At 46.6% G+C, this 20,855-nt stretch overlaps 2 protein-coding genes across 2 annotated transcripts in view; one reads left to right on the top strand and one right to left on the bottom strand.

The window, feature by feature from the left end:
* Positions 1–8,533, bottom strand: part of si:dkey-91m11.5 (PH_BCR_vertebrate and RhoGAP_Bcr domain-containing protein) — a 20,060-nt gene extending 11,527 nt beyond the window's left edge. The window contains exon 1 of the mRNA XM_062562182.1: positions 6,199–8,533. Coding sequence (XP_062418166.1) covers positions 6,199–7,654 — 1,456 coding nt within the window. The 5' untranslated portion in view covers positions 7,655–8,533. The remainder of the gene's footprint in view (positions 1–6,198) is intronic.
* Positions 8,534–9,030: 497 nt separating this feature from the next.
* Positions 9,031–20,002, top strand: ift81 (intraflagellar transport 81 homolog). The gene is made up of 18 exons (XM_037482552.2): positions 9,031–9,498; positions 9,634–9,737; positions 9,817–9,997; positions 10,105–10,194; positions 10,358–10,423; positions 10,696–10,806; positions 11,350–11,434; positions 11,957–12,120; positions 12,214–12,309; positions 12,843–12,986; positions 15,767–15,916; positions 16,464–16,592; positions 17,383–17,472; positions 18,207–18,293; positions 18,418–18,489; positions 18,704–18,789; positions 19,030–19,075; positions 19,180–20,002. Exons 1-18 carry the CDS (start codon positions 9,355–9,357, stop codon positions 19,360–19,362), a joined length of 2,028 nt encoding a protein of 675 aa, XP_037338449.2. The 5' UTR covers positions 9,031–9,354; the 3' UTR covers positions 19,363–20,002.
* The last annotated feature ends 853 nt before the right edge of the window (positions 20,003–20,855 follow it).

Genomic DNA, 20,855 nt, shown 5'->3' on the forward strand with positions numbered 1-20,855 from the left:
TGTGCAAATTCAGCATCGGAGAATTAAATCATGTGGTCTCATTTCACCAGACAAGCGGAGAGTTTCAAAACAAGAGGGAACTTTCCCGTGGGACGCATTACTGTTGTTATGTCCAGACTGAAAGCTTTGGTTTGTTGTCATAATGACTGACATCGTCACGTGGCATGGACACGAAAAGCATTGCCTTTTTCCCTGCACAGCGGGAGATTAAAAAGATCAAAAAAAGCGGCAAACCGGCTGTTGGATCCAATCCAGACCGTCATTTCACTTTTCCACTAAAAGTGCCACGGATAAAGTATGAACTCGACTGATGGGAATAAATTCTGACAGCAATTCCCCCAGAGAGTAAAAAATCAAAGAGCTAAGAGTGTCTATCGATTTGTCCCAGAGAGAGAGCTGCAACTAGAATAGCAGCATCCATAAATCCCCATTTCACCAATTGGGAATTCACCCGGTGCTGCCCAGCCGGCACTTTGACTGATCAGTGTGTTTAAATAGCTCAAAGGGGGGGGGGGGGAGCGCTTGTATTGCAGAGAGAGAGAGAGAGAGAGAGAGAGAGAGAATCACAGCGAGCTTATTGTTCCCCACTGTGAACATATTGACCGATGGAGAGAATTCTGATCGCTAGCTTCCAGAAATAAACACCGTACAGCATAATGCGTTTAACGATCCCGCTCAGAAAGGGCTGGAAATGAGATTTAAAAAAAACATCCATAACCCACCACAGAGCAACGAGAGGAGACCATCAAGGACGGCCTTTCGCCAAAAAAGGTTCGCCTGGATCCCGAGAGAAAGAAAAAAAATACAGGATGCCAATGTGAGATGTTGTTAAAAGCTTGGCGCCACTTTATGGTTCCAGAAAAAGGATTCTCCTGCAGACTGTGCAGTCACTGGGGAAACGCCGGTGCCATGGAAGAGGGGGGGGGGGGGGGGGGGGGGGGGGGTGAGGGCTCTTCAGACTGGACAAAGTGACCTCGTCCTGTTGCTCCTGTAGTTTTTCCTCACCTCATAACTAGTGAAGCAATCTTGTCCAGATTTACTTGCGTTGCACCTCACGGTGAATCTCACATTTCCCATGATGCCGTTTTCTAGATGAGCTTTTCTTTTAACAGCTCCATCACCGGGGGGCAATACTAACATCCCAACCCAAACCCCCGATAACTCACACGATGTCACTCGAGTCGTTTCGCCGAGACTTGACAAAGCTCCTCCTGAGGCACAGGCTATCAAACAGGGGGGGCTGCGTGGTACTCCCCCCCCGAGTGGTTAATTGACTTCGAGGTGTATAATGGGCAGAGCAGCCCTCTAACCTCTGCGGCATCTGCAAATGCAAATTTGCGGCCACTGGCTGTAAACTATACATGAAAAAAGAAAAAAAATGAGCTACATCATCGTCACACCCTGTGACCGCTGCCCCGGGAGGCCCTTTAAACCGCAGGGGGCCTGGTGGAGGCCAACGGGGCCTCGTCTCTCGTAGGGCAGCCTAAAATTAGCGGCAGTCATTGAGCAGCGTGGGTCAGAACACGGGCCGCACAGTGCAGCACACCCACTAATGAGCGCGTGTGGGAATAGCTCAGGGTGGCCGGGCTGCTGATGCTGCTGATGCCGCACAGCGGGCAGAATCAGGCCCGGGAACAGCTACAGTCTTGGAAAATAGAGCGGACAATGGAGCACGTTTTGCGCAGAAGGGAAATCCAGCATTACGAACATGTTACAGCGGATCGTTGGTCTTTAAATGGGGGATTAGTCCGATCTTGTTTCATAAAAAAAAAACTGGGAGGGTGTCCAGTCGCATGGGCTTCTGTTTGCTTTTTACTCTGAACCCAACTGCTGACATTGCTCATTATGAGCAGATATGAGCAGACTTAAGAAATTAAATCAGACGGATGAAATGAAAAGGCAGTGACCTCCAGGTGTGATCAAATATTCATATGCATGTCTGAATATGATTAAATATTAGTGATAGGACCTCACCTGATGTGCTCTCTCTCTCTCAGCCATATTCTGCATAGCAACACGTGTTTTTTGCAGTTAACTAGTTGGTTCAACTTAACGCTCTGTGGGATCAGCTTTGAATGAATCCAATCCTCAGAGACTTTGTTTGTTATATCAGAATCTGTGGGTTACAAATAGAGTCCTAGTTAAAAAATTCAATTAATCTTGCCAGGCACGCTGATGATGTCATCAGGGTTATTTTGGCCTGGGCTTGCAGAAAACAGTTTTACAACGTACGTGCGTGTCGTTCACAGACACAGAGGGTCCAATTAAAAAGATATAACCAAGCTGCATTATGGGAAATGTAGGTTTTTTTTAAGGTGACCCATGCTGAGCACTAAGGGTCAAAATATCTGGCAGCCAAGGCTGCTTCAATTTGTTTTAATCCATCGTACTTCAAAGAAGTGTAATAATAATAATTCACTGGAGCGCTTCTTTAAACACTTGCAAAAATAACTGCAAATATTAACGATGAAATTACACAAGCGTTTGCTTTCCTCATCCAACCCGCACTGCCCCGGCTCTCTTTGTCCCCAACAAACCCAGTGACACAACAAGCGCCACGGGTCACGCTGCAGTGAGAGAGGTGAACTCACACAACACTTAACATTTCATTAACCGTTTCCCCCCCCGCCCCCCCTCCCCATCCAAAAAACAGCTGAGACATTCCGTGAACACTCGCCCTGCCAGCCAGCAGCACAGAGGGCCCTTTGAGTGGGACCAGGGCGGGGAGCTGAGACTGCAGGACCGAGGGTGAGGGGTGGGGGGGGGGGGGGACTGAGGCCGAGCACGAGGGAGGATCACCGAGCCGGGGGTTGCGTGTGGGGAGGGGGGGGGGGGGGTGCCCGCAGGCTCCTAAACATGCCATGGATTCCTCCATTATTACGTTTTGTTTTTTTGCAAACATGTGAGGGAGCGGAGGGGGGGGGGGGGGTGCGATCGGGCCTCGCATTGCTCCTTAACAAGTGTTTTTGTTCTGCTCCCTGATAGCAAGGAACAAAAAGACTATTCATGGCGTTTAGCGCGAGAGCAGCTGGCGATGCCTGACCTGGTGTACTCAGCGATCGACCATTTTACCCAGTACACTGGACAGAAGAACAGGTGTCTTACACACACACAATGCCGGCACTTCTTGTGGGCTTACGTTTACTCTCGGAAAGGGAGAGGCTTCCTTGACCACCAAACCTCGGATGTCGATATCCAGGCACAGCGATGGGCCCCGCCTGGGCCTCCTTGAGGAACCTGAAATATTCACGAGTCTGCAATTAGCCGCGGCTGTAGACCAGCGTCGGTGCGACTCCTGCTGAGGCAGCGAGGAGTGTCGATCGCTGGCCTGACGCCGAGCCACTCAGACAGCTTTCATCCCCCTTTTCAGACGGACTCCTCCAGTCACAGAAAACGGCGCAAAAATCCTCATGCGTGCATCCCGAAAGACGTGGCTCTAGTGTTGTGCACCGCGATGCATTAACCACGACACGGCACACACACACACACGCACACGTGGCAGGCCGCTCCAAAAAAAAAAAAAAAAACGGCGACCACAGGCATGCCAGTGTCATGATGGTAATTAATTATGGCAAAATAGACCCATCAGAGAGTTGGCCTCCTTAGAAGGCCCACAGCTAATCATCAGCTCTATTCACAGCTTGACTTGACAATTGGCCTAGATAACCAGAAACCAGGAGGCAACACTTATTCTTCTATTCATAGAAGAAAAAAAAAGGAAGAAGGGTGCCCTGAGATGAGTCCGTTTTAGACTGGCCGTTTTACTTAGATTTCACGCTGCCACGCAGCTGAGTGGCTGCAGGACAACCACGGGGTTTGTTTGTGTCAGTTCGTAGGTGTTTATGATGGTGAGCAAGTCATTTTTTCCCAGGCGGAGACCGCCATCGGGCAAGGCACTAAACACACACACACCCACACACACCAGCGTCAGCTCTTGGTCCGCTGCAGCGCTCACATGTTCCACGCCAGGGTGCAGAACACACACACACACACACACACCCCCTTCTGTCCAGAGAGCCTCCTTTAGGGACGACCACTGACTGGATTGGTCCGTTTATGCAGCTTTAATAGTTACACAACACAAAGCGCTTTTGCAACACCGAGGTTAAGTTGGCTTTCCGGGGGCCCATTTAATAGATTTGAGTGAATGCCGCAGGGCTTTGTGATAAATGAAAGAAAAATAAAACAAAAGAACTGGACTGCTCTCCAGAAGTCACCAACCACACAAAAAAAGGGCAGATTATTGCAGAAACTCGCCCGAGAGCTTCTCCCTGCCCGAGGCCTAACCCAGCAACTGGATAAATAAATCCACACTTCTGGTAATGCACTAAGCGAGGTCCGCATGAGGCAGCTGTGGCATTATATCAGCAACAAGTCTTCTCTGGACTGAAGCTGCACCTCAGGCTCTGCAACACAGAGCGAAACAGAGAGAGTCAAACAGGACGGGGAACTCCAAATACATTGTTACACCGAAAAAAAAAGAGAAAAAGGCCTGTTTACTGGTCACACGGATGCACCGCTGTGAATACAGCTGGGGGACGAGCATGAAATCTGTAGTACGACTTCAGGGCCTCACAGTGGCTGTACTGTCTGTGTACTTCAATAGAATTTCTGTTTGATTAAATCCAAAGTGTCGGAAACTACAAACGAGGTCGACGCGTTATTACAGGACGGGACTTGTTAGCTTGCTTTGACGTCAGGTTCGCACGGCAACTTCTGCTGAAATTCTTGTGCCAAATCTGCACAGATTGCACTCTTAATCACATCTCCGGTCTTCCTCTTCACGATAAAAAAAAAAAAAAAAAAGAGTTGGAGGCTCTGGTTGATGTCATCGGGCTAATCAGCATGGGCTTGGGACACTCGCAGATTCATCAGGAGGCCTCTAAAAAACAACCTGGGGACACAGAGCTGGTGGGCGTTCAGCAGACAGAGGGTACCACGGAATATCAATCAATCCAACAGCCTCGTTGGAGTGCAGCATTAATATGACTGAAGTAAAAACACTGTTCTTGATTATTTTTTCAAAAAGGGGCTACAAGTGCAATGCCTTCCTGTATGCATGCGTGTGTGCAGAGGAATGGATTTGGAGGTTCCCGTCCTCCGAGCGGCGTGCTAGCTTACCCTTCCCGCTGATTATATCGTCACATGCTTTGTGTCAAAGAGCTTTGGACCGGGTCACCTTATGTAACGCGGCACTATTACTGCTCATCGGTTTAATCCGAGCCACGGTGGATAACACTTTTTGGGGGCTGGTGGGTAGAGGCAAACTCATTTTTTTTCCAGCTCCAATCCTGAAAAGGCCGCGTCCGCGTCCCCGATCCCTCGTTGGCCTCAACCTGCAACGACGTCCGCGCGGCACTAAGCTGCCGCCTCTCCTTGTGCCCTTGGCATGTACCAAGTGGCCTCGACCGCTCTCCCTATCCCACTTAACATAGTTACATTGTTAACATGTCAATACTCGCGCTCAATGAGGGATTCTCCTATTGTGCTCGCACATAACAACAGGAAACCCTGATGGCAGTCGTTTTGATTGGAAGCCGCATGACACACTTTAAGCCCCCTCGGTCCTCTTTTTGGATTTTTTCTTTTTTTTTTTAGTTAGTCGTTAGGGTTTTTTCCTCCAACAAAGAGCCTCCCCAAATTCATCACGCTACACAAACCCCTTTAAGTTAATTACTCTGCACTGAGGACCAAAACACTGATGTGCGCTGACACAAAAACACTCAGGGTGGACAGGGGCCTAGCGACCAGGGGAGGGGGGGGGGGGGGGGGGGGGGGCGTCCTGGGGGCAGCCGCGGCCTCATCTCTTGTGAGAGGGCTGCAGCACTCAGGGGGCAAAGAGCAGAAGGGGGGGGAAAGGGGAGGGGGCGGGGGTTATGAAAACACTCCTGAAAGAGCTGCACAACCACTGCAGTCCATTGTGTGTCTGGACCAACGCAATCATGGCGGGTTGAGGTTCTACAGCCTGCGACCTGGTGAGAATTGGCCTAACCGGGATGGGTCGGCTTGAGTTTGGTCACATGGGACCTCTTTGACCCGCTGATAGCATCCCGAACTCTCTGTGTGTGTTAAGAAATAAGTGCAGAATAATCCTGGCTACAGAATTCATTTTGTAGTGCGTGGTGACGTTAAAATGATTGGGTGCCATTTACACATCAGTGACAAATTCTGGCTTGAGACCAGTCATCTTTCAGAAGCTGATTAGAGGGCCTTCAAAGTGCTTTTTTAGCACTTCATCATCTCCACCCCCGAGGAGACGTTTCGGGCTTTTAATCCTGAAAACAAAAGGCTCAGGGAACCATCTGTGCTGTGCAGTGTGTCTTGCAGACCTACCCAGATCTCCTTGAACACTGTTGTCCCGGGAGGTCCTGCTGGACGCGGTGGACTCCCCGTCGCTGGGCCGCTGCCGGCGTGTTCTACAGCCTCCCGCGGCGGAGGCCTCGGACGCCGCGCCCTGCTGCTTCGGCCGTTTCTGGGACAGGGGCGGGCTGCTGCTGCTGCCAAAAGACTGCTGGGAGGGCGAGCGGCTCTTGTCCCTGTACGCCGGCGTGCAGGCGGCGGTGGGGCTGGGCGACACGTGGCTGGACGGTCCCGAGGAGAAGTCCTCCTCGCTGGACGTTAAGTTCTCGTTGGAGCTGCAGTCCGGCGTGTAGCCCCCTCCCGCGTCCTCGAAGCTGCCGTGAGAGAAGGAGCGCCTCGGCCAGGTGAGGTTGGCGTCGTCCTCCGTGCCGTGGTCCCGGATGTGGATGACTCGCGTGTCCCCGTCGGCCATCATGCCCCCGACGTACACGCTGGTGTAGGGCCGGCACTCGGCTGGCTGCGGCTCAGGCTTCCCGCCTTCCTTCGGGAAGTTGGGGTTGACCTCGGCGACGTCGTCGTACGACCCGTTGTGGCCGCAGTTCCCCCCGGTGGACCCGCCCCTATGGAGGCCTCTGCCGACGTCCCCCGTGGCGGCCGACAGGTTCACCGGCAGGGAGTGCAGGGACCTCTTGCGCTCCATCTGCATGGCCTGACCGCCCAGGGTGCGGATCTTCTCCGACACCTCCCTGTCGTTGACCTTCACCAACCCTTGCTCCGAATGGTACTCCACGTTCACGTAGAACGGCTTCTCCTGGGCGCCCGCCGCCGCCGACCCTCGGCCGTCCCCGGCCGCGTGGGAGTTGGCCCGCCTGATGCGCTCGAAGTTGGACCTCAGAGCCGCCACGGAGCCGGTGCCCAGCTGGAACTCGGGGATCTCCGGGTCCTGGTACACCGGCGACACCCGGCCCACATCTCCTTCTGGATGTGGCTTACACCTGGATGTCTTGTAAGGCCCTCTTTGCTGCTCCTCCTCCTCCTCCACCACCTGAGCCTCCTCTGAGTGGGGCCTCTGGCTGTCTGGCCCACCGGGCGGGTCTCCATCATTAATTCGGGGGGTGCTTTTAAATCCCCACCGCTGCCCGTCGTAGGACTTCCTCTCTTTGGCGAGCAGAGTCTGCAGGTAGATCATTCGAAAGCGCTCCTTGTTTACTTCCTTCTCCAAGTGCCTGATGGAAGACTTGCATTTGTCCAGCTCCTGCTCAATGTTCCCCAGTGAGTTCAGCTCCATGCAGGGGGGGTTAGACTCAGGGAACTGGGCTTTCCATGCAGCTACAAACCCCACCTGTTCAACCATTGTTATTAGCTCTTACATTAACTATTCAATCCATTCACAACACAGTCACATGCATTCCTAAAGCCGGAATGGACTTTGACTAGTTACACTTTAAAGCTTTCATGGCACAATGGTAGGCTACATAAAAGGGGGAAAGTGTTCTGCTCTACTTTACAGGGAAGAAATCCTGTTTATTTTACAGTCTCTTTACTCACAAACCCGAGGAGAAAATCCCAAAGAGGCAAGATCACCAGTCCGATCCCTTCGCTCCTTGTGTGCACAATCCAGGAAATGTGAGTTTATCCTTTTCTTCTCGTGTATTCTCTGGAGACCCTCTGCCTTCCTCCGCGCTCGGTGTCAGACTGACTCGCAGCTCGCTGGTGTTGTGGCTCTCCGTGCGCAGCAGAAAGGGGAGGGGCCACATGGATGTGATTTAGGCTTAGGCTATGCTCCAAATACATGAACAAAAAAAAAAAAAGAATAAAACTCAACAAAAAGATTGATGATTAGTCAAAATGCCGCTTCTAGTCAAAACAACCGTGTTTCCAGGTAAAGCTGATGACGAAAAAGAGTAAACTCAACAGAACGCACGTGCTGACGAGGAAGCACGCTGCGACTGTTATTTGACCAAAGCTTTGGAAAGAGGAGACAAAGTCACATTTCAAAGGCGGAACACGTCCAGCGGCGTGATGGAAATGAGGGTGTTTTTCTTCGGGTTGTGACCCATCATGGGGGATGAAGACAAACGAGGTCCCGGGCTCTCCAAAAATGTCTCCTTTTAAAACGTTTGCTCAAAGTCGCGATGCACAATACGCACACAACTGACTCCCGTGGAGCCGGAGCTATGGTGTGTGTGTGTGTGTCTCTCTCCAACACTGCGCACTTGTCGTTGTGCTCTAAGAACTCGGATTAGTGCAACCAAAGTTCATTGTGGGGCAACGCGAAGCCGTGCCTTATGGGAAATATCGCCCCCTGGCGGTTTAACAGTTACGGAACAACAATTGTTTTATTTAGGGTTTTTTAAAACTTTTTTTAAAGCGTTCAAGATGAAGAGAAGATGCATGCATATCACAATAATCAAGACATTTTCACAGCCACATTTGTGGACAATTTGATATTATCAAATAAGCAGCGAGATGCTTTTATTTTATTTTATTTTTAATAATGATTTAAAAAAGACACTACAACATATTAGTGATATCTTAATATAGACTTTATTCAATTACATGTCTAGATTTCTGAATGTTATCTGACTGTTTAATATCTATAATGTGGTTTAAATTGGCTTTTTCCAACCATAAAGCACAAACGGCCGAATTTCCATCAACTTTGGCATCAACTATGATCCCAGCGAAAAGCCATATGCGCACATGTAGCGCAGCCCTAGCTCCCTTGATCAGTACGTCAAACCTACCTGCTAGCAACCAATCCGCGACGCCTTCTTGGTTTCCATGGTGCTGGTGACATCAATCGTTGCTTTTCTGTCCGTTAAACTAGCAAATTGACGAGTTAAAACACGAACTAATACATCTATCGGAAACTTGACTTTACAATTTGTACATATTTCTGTGCCAGCGGGTCTAGTGGATTTATTTGCTAAGGTTCCTCTGGGACTTGAATAGCTCGACGCCAGAGAGCTACGCTAGTTAGCAAAAAGTAGCCTCGGCTAATCCAGAAAAGGAAGGTTTCTTTAGCTGTGGGCCCGTTACGTATCGTTCAAGATGAGCGAACAGCTGAAATTAATCGTTGAACAGCTGAATAGGGAACCATTCAAGAAAAACTTTAACCTCATCACGTTTGATTCCCTCGAGCCGATGCAGCTGCTGCAAATCTTAAACGATGTTCTGGCTGAAATAGACCCAAAGGTGAGTGACTGGCAAGGCTTTATAGTTCGTACAGTTGCGTCAATGCAAACAGTGTGTGCACATGTTGTGTGATCGTCAGCCGGTGTGTGGCCCTCCTAGTGTAATCTGACCGACTGCCCTAATTCTTTTCTTTAGCAAGCTCTAGATATTCGTGAAGAGATGCCTGAACAAACCGTAAAAAGGATGTGTGCTCTGCTGGGGATGTTAAAATACAAACCTTCCGGCACCCTCTCTGATGTGTAAGTAAAAACGGTCAATGAGAATGAGAAAATAGTTTGTCTCGTCCTAGCATTCATTTCATCGTGTTCTCTCGTGCAGGAGCGTCTTTAGACAAGGCTTGGTGGCTGGCAGAAAGCCCGTGGTCCACCCCATCCTCTACTGGCTGCTACAGAGGGTCCCTGAACTGAAGAAAAGGGCTTACTTGGCTCGCTTTCTAGTCAAATTGGAAGTGCCTGCTGAGTTTCTTCAGGATGATGTCATCAATGACACTTTTAACCAGGTTGATAAATGATTACCCACACGCACATCGCTTCTTACTCTTTTTTTTAAAACCGCAAATAACCAAAAAAGCAAAACAGGCAGTGCAGTAATGTTGTGTGTTCACAGTATGAAGAACTGGTGGAAGGTTTTAAGACGTATCACAAGGAGTGTGAGCTGCTGAGGACCTCCGGATTCTCCACAGCTGAAATACGAAGGGTGAAAACACACATTACAATTTATTGAGTTTTTCCTCCTCAGTATGAAAATATTCCATTTTAAATCTATCAGTTAATTCAGTTTTAACATTGACAATTGTACAATGAAGTTAGTTGACACAATTCACTAAAACAAATTATCCCTTTTTTTTCTCCAATAACAGGACATTGGTGCGATGGAGGAAGAGAAGGACCAACTAATCAAACGTGTGGAGAGGCTGAAGAAGAGGGTAAGCCAGACCGTCCAGACTCCTCTAATACCTGGACGGCTTTAGGATCCACTGGGGACTGAGAACATGACCCCCCTCGTATATTATCAGCTCCTCTAATAGACCAGACAAGGCTCTGACAGGCTGCAAGGCCGTCTTAACAAGGTGTTGATTTAATGGGTCTTGTCGGCCTTGCCGAAAGTTGAAACGCGACTCCGTTAGATCTGTTGGGATATTTCTGGCAACTGTGTGAAAGCCCGCAATCACACAGCATCATGCTAACTATCCACCAGGTGGAGTCGGTGTCCAACCATCAACGGATGCTGGAACAGGCCAGCCAGCTGCGAGTGGAGAAGGAGAGAGAGGAGTCACTGAGTCATCAGAAGCAAGAGCAGAAGAACCAAGTAAATTTTTTTTACGATTTTGGGTTTAGGGTTAATTTGCTCATCTTGCAATAATTTATTGTAGACCGGTTGAACCACATGCTGTCTGCTTTCCAATAGGGAACTGAAAAGAAATATGACATGTAGTGTGTCATGTCTTTTTTTTTTATTATATAGCTTAACGTCATGCACAATGTTCAAGTACCTCACTCTAAGGTTTCATGTTTGATCTAAGGGATCAATAGGGATGAAAATAATCAGTTGCAAAGTTGCAACCCGATTTGAATTAGACCGCAACAACAGAACTCCTTCAAAAACCAATATAACATTGCTTTTATAAACTTATGTCAAAACCTGCAGTTTGTCTTTGGTCTTTTATAATATTAAATTGAATGACAACAAGTCACAGGAAAATGGAACCTGGACGGATTCTTCCCTATTATCTGAAAATGTATAGAAGATTTCTCAATACTATGAAAGCAGCAGTCAGTTGCAGCCCCTATGCTGAACAAACTAATTATCAATGTACATTACACGTATCAGTAATCATGACGGTGTGTTCAGCTGTTCCAGGCGGAGCAGAGGCTGCAGCGGTCTCAGCAGCAGTTGAAGGATTTGCGGCAGGCGGCAGCAGACGCCAATCCAGATAGTGAGTGCCACTGTCCCGCTGTTGCTTCTGAGGGACACCGCTGGAGAGGGAGCCCACGGACACAGCGCCGAGTATTAGGAGGCCTCTCGGCTAATATTGGTTTATACGCTCTAATAATGCTGATCTTTGAAGTGCTATACCAGTGCTCAGCAAATTCTGAAATTGTCTTCTTTTTGTTCTCATCTTACGTTGAACTCTCCGGGCACCAGGGGAGATTTACACATTTCCATTTTTCTAAAAGGACCTCTGCAGACTAGTGTGGGCTGCAGAATTAAAGCCCTTATCCCAATTACTGTAAAGAAGTGTATGCTAATCAACTTGCTTCATTATTATCAAGTTGTTGTTAAACTATTGAATTCTGAAAGTCAGTTTCAGTGTCAGTACGTTTTGGATTATAGTGGTGTGTCTTCCATGTCATGTGTAAAAGATCTTTAGCTTTTCTATTAACTCATTAGAGCTGCAGACGGATTACAAACACTCTGAGCTTAAAGTGCTTAATTTAAAATGCTGCGTCTCTTCCAGGCTTAATGAAGAGGCTTGAAGAGGAGATCAAGATCAACTCCTACATGGTGTCTGAGAAGCTTCCCAAAGAGCTGGAGGGTATGAGGCGTACGGTGCAGTACCTGCAAAAAATAGCGTCAGAGCCCGCCATGGGGCAGGCTGACCTCCAGGAGCTGGAGGACAAGGTCGGGAAGGGGAGGTGACGTTAAGTCTGTAAACAACCACACCGTGCAAAATGAAAGGTTGTAAGGATTGTCCTGCGATATTCACCTTCACAGATTAGAGATGTCGATTCTCAGATAAACCAGCTGATCGAGAAGAGGATGATGAGAAATGACCCCATGGATGACAAGCTGACCCTCTACAGACAACAGGTGTTGAATTTATTTTTATGTCTTCAATTTTTTTTTGTCTCTGGTGAACTGTACAAAAAGCGCTCCCTAGTGCCTCCGCAGGACAACGAATCCACAGGGACACTTTCAGGACCAGTCGTCTTTTCTTTTTAGAGAAAATCAATGCATTGATGTACTGCATTATTTAGTCATGTAAAAGGTCAAGAGAGCAGAGCAGAGACTCTTTTCAAACACACTAGCACTAACTAACGAGCTGATTACGCCAGTGGTAGACCAGAAACTTCCCTGTATGTTTTTGTCAATGGAGTCTTGTAGCTTTGGAGAGAGCCTACACTGAAAACCCATCTGAACTCTCCCTTTGAGATAAGCTCAGAGAAACGGTCCCCTTCCACAGAAGAATGTGAAAATGGCTTCTATTGCCAAACGCTGCACAGAAACACTCCCACACATTGCATTGAAGTGACAATTATCCCCATTGCTCCCCTAACAATATTCCCATTGCTCAGAAACTCAGAAACTTGTTTTGTATATTTAATAAAACGGGGCTCTTGCAGGCCTCCATCATCCTTCGAAGGAAGGAGTCGAAGGCGGAGGAGCTTCAGGAAGCGAGGGAGGAGCTGGCCACAGCAGAGAGGGAGCTGAGGCAGAGGAGCAGCCAGACAGGAGAGGCGGGCGGAGATGTCATCCGAGGTGATGAGGTACATCAATCCATCTTCTTCTTTCACTCAAGAAATGCAGTAGCTAAGTATCTTCTGATTTCTCAAGTCATGTGATTTTTATCAAGCTGGATGGACAATAGCCAAGAAAAGAAACAATTCTTTTCTTTTGGTAGCACGGCCTTGAAACTCCAGCTTTATCCAAGTAGTTTTGCAAACGGCAGTAAACCCAAGTGGCTATTTCTGTTCTTATCCAAACACAGACAAGCTCACTGTCTGATGTTACTTATCCCCTTTCCTTACTCTCCCCCACATTCTCCCACTGAGCCATGAATAGAACACAACAGAGAATATCTAGAACAAAGAACTGGACTGTGGCAACGGTCTGAAAGAGTCTCATCAACGTCCTAATTTGAGTCGTCCGGACACATTAAACAGATTTGGGGCATAAAAGCTTTTTGCCTGTATTTATATAGCATGACAAGAATGATGTACTGTTCACCTGTTCAGAGAACTGAAGTACACATGGGGGGGGGGGATTGTTGCACTTAGGTGAGAAAATTCTCAAGCCACTTCTGCTTCCACCCAGACCTCCTATAAGCTTATAGGTAGAGGCAATAATGAACAGCTCTGTGGCTGCAGAGGGATGAAGATCAAAGGGGTTTGTGCAGTGACCACATGTGCCATGCGAATGAGAACTTTTACAGTCCAATGTTTAATATCCATGTGCTCCAGGATCTTTGCAGAGGTAAAAAGAAAGTTCCAGCTTGGTCGCTGCTCCGTCCCGTCGACCCTTAAGGGGGGGTTTGTTTATTGTTTACTTGGGGTTTTACCCTGACCTCTGAGTTGCATGCAAAGAAAAGAGGTTAATTTCTCTCCAGGAGAAGAACTGACCTCTGTAGCGCATAGAGGTGTCAGGGGGGTCCCGGTTGAGGACCCATGCAGACAGGAAGGAGCCGGGGATTCAAACCGGCAGCCTTTTGGACGACCAGCAATTTAAAAACTCTTCCTTACTTCATTACTTTTTGGACCTAGTACTTTTGACATGTTTTTTTTATCAATAATCCAAGATAAAGTAGTCATCTGAGCAAGGGAGTGGAGAAGTCTTCTTCTTCTTCTGTGCAGGAAGGAAGACGTTCTAGAACGGTTGCGCAATATCAGCACTATAAGACACTGGCACTCCAAGGCTGTGTTTCAGCTGGTGATTTCCTCAACCACTGGCGACCATGTTTTACCGTTGACTGACTGACTATCTTTTTACGTCTGGCTGAAGAGGGAGCAGTTTGTAGCGACAAAGAGGGCTTATCAGACTCCTTGGTGGATTTTGGCCTTCAGCCATTGGAGATGATCACTTTATCTGAGGTATTTTCCATTCTGCTGGTTATGTGTCATCACATGCCACCCAACCAACAGGAGGGTCTCTCTGAGAGGGATGGCTACATCTGCTCGCCCTCGGTTGGCCAGTAACACGAAACCGCCTTTATCAGCCAGGCTCATCGCGCCGGTTTAAAACAAGTCCCGCTGCGGGCAAGACACCGTCAGCCGTATGAGTGATGCTTTTTCCTGAAATCTCGTGTGTTGTTTGTTTAGTCTTTGAACGGATGCTTTGCTACTGTATATAGCTCCAAATAGATATGTAGAGCATCTGCCACCTCTGCGGCTGTGTGTGTGTGTGCTGGTGTTATGACGGCGCTGTCGGTTTAAGAGCCGTTTTGTTTTTTCCGGGGGACACGCTGTCGGGAACGCTGTGCAGAATAATTCTGCTGTGCTAATTCCTATCCCAGCCGTGTCTGCCCTTGATATCCCAAAATACACAAAGAATAAAAGTACACACAGCCACACAGATCCCCAAAGGACACGAAGCCCATTCTGTGATTTCTGGGGCTGTTCTCCCGTGTGCGTGTTCATTAATAGCTGCTCTTCATTGTGGGGGCGTTTCACTGCGTCCCGACAGACCTTCAGGGTGACTGAACATCCACTAAAAGCCGCTCCTCTGCCAGATGGAGCTGTTTGCTGTACATAGCTGGCCGCCAATCTGAAAGGGTTGAGCGGCTGTTTTAGCGTCGTGGCCTGACCCTCGCTCACTGCTGTTATCTAATCCCTCCCCTGGCTCAACCCCTTTGTCTTCTCCTGTGGCCATTCATAGCGTCTCAGCTGCGCCGGACACCACGTCGCCACATCCAAACTGTATTTGTTCCTCTTTCTTTGCCATTTCCAAAGATCTATTTACACTGCGCTGCTTGTTTTAGGTCTCGGTGGGCATTGGTTTCACAAATATTGGTAATTAACATACACAGCTGTTTTATATTTTTGACAAAATGTACATGACAGGGGTCACTGGCAGTGAACAAACCCGCAGATACAGACTTCTAATTCCGTCAATTCACCGTTATGTTTCACTGTCACTCCTCGTAGTTTCTAGAGGATACTAATAAAAGCCCTGAAGACCTGCTGAAGGTCAAAAGGGCAACTTTAGTGGTTAGCTGGTGAGAGTATTTCACAGGCTAAGAGCTAGGGACTGGCTCAGGAGTTGGTGTCTTTGGTTTGAGCAGAACTAGAGCAAAAAGGAGAGTGTATATTGGAAAGACGTGTATCAAGAGACCCACAACTCCAACTCAAGGCTAAAGTTGCTCTGTGAAAATAAAGTGTCCATTAGCAACAGCTAAATATTTCTACTGCAAAGATAATCGGTTATTGCAGATTTGACAAACTTTTGTATATCTGTGTAGCAAATAGACCACAACGTTTAATTTGAAAGCAGTTTGTAGTAAATGTAAAGTGTATCTATTTAACGTTGAATTATTGTTCTTGGTTCTTCAAAGCTAAAACGGTTGGTGGTGAAATTGCGCAGCAAGGGAACCGTTTACAAGAAGCAACGTCAGGAAATTGCTGAGCTGAAAGCCGAATACGGAGTCCTGCAACGAACCGAGGAGATTCTCAAGCAGAGACATGACGCCGTCCAGCGGAAACTGGTAACTCTTTGTCTCACGCAAGCTGCGAGCTAAAGTCCCTCAAGTTCACGTTTTATCTTGAAAGGTAGCGTCAGGAAGTAACCACCTCCCCGTACTCAAACGCACTGCTTTCACCTCATTGACGCAGTCCGGGCAAACAGCGAAGGTGTTTCTGGAAATGGCTGCAGGGCTCTGGCTGTCTGCTGCTCCTCCTTTTGTGTGCAGCTCACACGGGATTCCAAGAGCTTCTCATTTTTTCTTGTTATCACGCGTCAAACTGCCGATGCGTCTGCCTCTCTTTGTGTGTGAGCCTGATTTTTTTTTTTTATTTCTATTTTCTCCAGCCGGATAGTTCTTTGTCCATTCTTTTTTATTTGAGAGAGATTAAAATGGTGGATGTGATTAGTGGGGAGCTCTGTTACTGCTTGTATTCTAATACATAAAAGTAAAAAAAGTTTCCAAAAAAGCAATGCACTCATCTTGCTGTGGACTCCTGGTTGATTTACGATGAGTCCATGAGTCACCATTCGATTTCATCGTTGTGTGTCTCTATTTGTTGTTTTTCAAGCAAACTGTGGAAGCAGAGAAGGGCATCTCTGGCTACAGTAACACTCAGGAGGAACTGGAGAGGGTGTCGGCCATCAAGAGCGAGCTGGACGAGAAGAAGGGCCGCACACTTGATGACATGTCTGAAATGGTAACCGTACCAGGGAGCGATGCATCCAAATATGTGTATAAACACAAATGTTCTTCTAGAACTTTATATTTGAGGTGCTCAAGTTAAACAATTGTCTTTTTTTTGTTTTGAAGTCTGTTTTAATGGGGTTTTAAATGTGCGCTGCCCTCTTGACCAGGACACCTTTGTTTTAAAGAGAACGAGAATCTCTGAATTATCCTAGATGAGTAAAGGTTAAATAAAAACAAAAATTGAATAGTGCTACTTACATGAAACTTTGTGGGCCGTGTAGTTTTGAAATTTGATTGTCAATTCATAAAGGCTTCAGATTGACAATAATCAGGATCACAGAACAAACGAGCCAATTTAGCGTAAATACATTATTTCAGCATCTTATTTATCACTCTGTCATTCTTTTGTGACAAGGCCCAGAAAGCAGTTGCAACTGATTAGGCCACGCTCCAAGCTGGAGAGAAATGTATTGATCCCCTTGCGCAGTTTGTACATTTGCACACATCATGCATAATGACCAAGTCAAACGTCCATGGCTCCGGCCTGAGAGGAGTCCTTTGCAATGGCACTGCTGACAAAAGTAATAATGAAGACTTACAAACAGTTTCTGATTATTGTCATATAACCTTTATTCTGCCTCTTCAATGCTCCTTTTACAATCCGATTTGTCATATTGCACCCGTCTGGTGATAATGTTGCCTAACATAATTAGCTAATTAGCTAATGACTAATCTTATATTCTTAATTTACCTTGTATGTATTGTAACACTTTTAATCCAATGTTTGCTTGCTGTTACAGGTGAAGAAATTGAACTCCATGATAGTTGAGAAGAAGTCAGCTCTAGCGCCCCTTATAAAAGAGCTGAGGTCACTGAGACAGCGGTGTCAGGTGAGCAACCCTTCCAACAACAACCTATCAATTAGAGCTCAGAAAGCGCGAGCTGACCGACGTGTGAATAAGCCCCCGTCACTGTCATGACATCTCATTATTGTCCTCTGTCCCACACACCTCAGGAATACAAGCCGAAACAGGTTTAGGACTTTTTCAGTCAGTATTCTTCTTGAAAAAAAGAAGTTTAATTAAATATACAGTGAAAACAAACATCTCATCATTAAATCCCAAAGCAAAAACACATGTATTTATTGTGAGGAAAAACACAAACTATGAATCTGTTGTGAATTTAAAAGCCAACGGTGGGGATCTTTTTAATGTGTGTCTACAAACCAGTTAGATTTAACTTCTTCTGTGTGCTATCGTGGACAGGGTCCATTAAGAATAATTTACATAGTCCATAAATAAATTGCTCAGTGGGAAAGCCCCCCCACACCGCTGAGCTAAAGCGGAGGATTACATTTTCCTACACGTGTTCCCAGAATTGCTCTTCCATCTTACCGGATAATATCGGCGAATGAAGAGCTGCAACAGGAAAACATAAATAGACTTCGCTAAACTGCTCAAATGGCAGCTGTTTTGTTTTGATGTGAAACAGTGCTGAGAGTGTGACAGGAGCAAGTGTGTGTATGGTGTGCATTTGTCTCACTTCTTGAGCTGTGTAAAATCTTTTGTCTCTCACATTGTGTTTGTGTGCGCGTGTGTGAATGTTTGGATTCCTATCTCAACAGGAAATCAGCCCGGACTATGACGAAAAGAAGGCGCAGTATGAAAGTTGTACTGCTGGTTTGGAGAGCAACAGATCTAAATTGGAGCAGGTATGATTATTATCCCCCACTTGATAGAACGGGGCCAACAGTACGAACACATTAATACATGTTTATCTAGTGTAATATCTCATATTTTTTACATGGCAACATGTTCTTGGTTTTTAATTTGCAGGAGGTGAAAGCATTGATAGGAGAGACAGCACTGGAGGAAAACCGATATCATCATATCAACTGCATGTCAGAGGCAAGTATTTAAAAGCAGGGGACTATTGTTACCACTAGCCACACAGCTCGGTGCATAAAACGCATCCTTAACGATGTTTTACAAGCCGATCACGGTCAAATTTGAATTGATACTCAAATCTTTGATCACATGGGTGGCAGCTGCACGGAATAAAGGGACCCGCCTCCCAACACTCGTGTGGTGAAATAGAACTTTGCATCTCGGTCTTCCACAGATCACAGAGATGCAAATACAGCGGGCAGCCGAAGAGATGAAGGCCTATGTTTCCCCTGATCCACTGGAGCGGAAGAAGGCCATCAGGTGAACACGCGGAGCCAGCCAGCTGATTGCAACATGAACACACTCTTTACCTCCCACAGCCCTTGTTACAACACAGACCGTTCAGCCGCTGTCACTTTGTTTTCTCACACAGCAGAGAAAGTTACCACACGCTTTGCCACAACATGTCATTAAGATGAGCTGATACACCTCACTTTTTCTTTTTTTTAAACGAAAGCAACATGCTCACATTTGAATTATGTGCTTCTGCTTCTTTCGCAGGGAAGTGTACATGAAGAACATTTCAGAGCAGGAGTTACTTGGCAAGGTGAGAAAAGATGTATCCTAGAAACTGACGACATTTGGTGCCATGACGAGGAAACCGAGACGGTTCATTTTACCCATCGGTATTTTTTTCTTTGTGGATACCAGAAGTTACGTGAGAAGCAGAAGGTGGTGAGGGAGAGCCACAGCGCCAACATGGAGCAGATGAAGCTGTGGCGTGACCTGGAGCAGCTGATGGAGTGCAAGAGGCAGTGCTTCATAAGAGCTCAGAGCCAGGCTTCTGTTGGTCAGGTGATCCAGGAGGGAGGAGGGGACAGGCTGGTGCTGTGAGGCAGGGGTCGTCTGCAAGTCACCTACAGAGCATTGACCGCACACTTCAACTTAATATCCTGTTATATCCTATTGGACACGATCGCACATGCTTTGTGTCGCTGTTCACGGGGGTCATCTGCCCCTCACAACTCGTCTGTTCCACAACGCTAGTCTGGCGGCACGTTATCTTCAGTAAGCACCACACAGCTGATTTGAGAACCGGCATCTTAAAGAACACATGTATTGGCAAGTGTATTGGGAAGTGTCGCAGGACACTGGTTTTCCCTTTCTTTGGCCCCCGAACGCTCTTTTTTGACATATATCTTTTGAGGAATACCTTTTCAATCCGTGTCCGAAGATAACAGCGTGCAAAGTGGTTCACTCGAGATACTATATTTGGCATTCAACACCATGACCTTGCACATGGTGTCTTGCCAAGTGTGGAAATCAAAGGGAGCGCTGATGCCTTGAACAGCTCAGATAAAATAATCCTATTGTTCAACCTTTTTAATTTTATATCATAACACTTATGTTCTATGACATATTTTGATTTCAAGATAACCTTCTTTATTTAAGACATGTATCTTATGTATTTTTATCAAATGTCTATTATTTTTGACTGATTCATTAAAATAAAAACATATATAATAAAATGTAACTGTCTGTTAATTAGTAAAATAATTGCCCATCCATCAATTCCTGGCTATGATAACGATCATAGAACATATTACAGTTGAAACAGAATAACGAATACAGTGAATACGTAAAACTAATAATTTCTTGATAGAAATCAAATTAACATTATATTTGCTTTCTTAAGCTTGAAGAAGTGTGAATTGTCAAGTCATATAATACAAACCAATTAGTCTACAAGAAGGGAGTAATTATCAAAATGATGAGGTATTAGCTCATAAATACATTTTTAAACTACACGTGGGATACAATTAATTTAGACTTTTGTTGCTGCCATGTTACTAAGTAACAAGGCATTAACCTCTGTCGATGTATTGTTGGCTTCAAATGATTGCCTACCAACATCTTCGCAGATGTTTTCAGGGTTCCTCCCTCCCTCCTACAGAAACTTAATCTGCTGTTGACAGCGTGTCAGCTGCTCTTGTGCACAGCGGATCAAGTGTGCATTGTAAAAGGCAGCTAGATTTCCAACTGCGCAGTGCCATGTTATTATTTTTGCAGCACCTCGTACTTCTCGGGGGCCCATTAAGATGTGTTAACAGATGATTGATGTCAATAAAACATCTCTCAACTATACGCCCTCAAGGACAATGGGTTCAAAGTTGAGTGCTACCAGTCCTATTAGACAAATTAGCTTCCTTTTGCTGTTGTTATGTGGATGTGGCTGATCATGAATATCGATTGTGCCTGATTGAAGAAAACTTTCTTGTGTTATCTGGAGGCACAGGCGTGTTTCAAAACGTCACACAGTTTTTGTCCTCAACTACTGTAAATCCTTGAATCCTCGTCCTGATGGGATGGAGACATAAATCTGTTGC

Source organism: Pungitius pungitius, chromosome 5, assembly GCF_949316345.1.
Source record: "Pungitius pungitius chromosome 5, fPunPun2.1, whole genome shotgun sequence".
In the NCBI taxonomy this organism is placed as follows: Eukaryota; Metazoa; Chordata; class Actinopteri; order Perciformes; family Gasterosteidae; genus Pungitius; species Pungitius pungitius.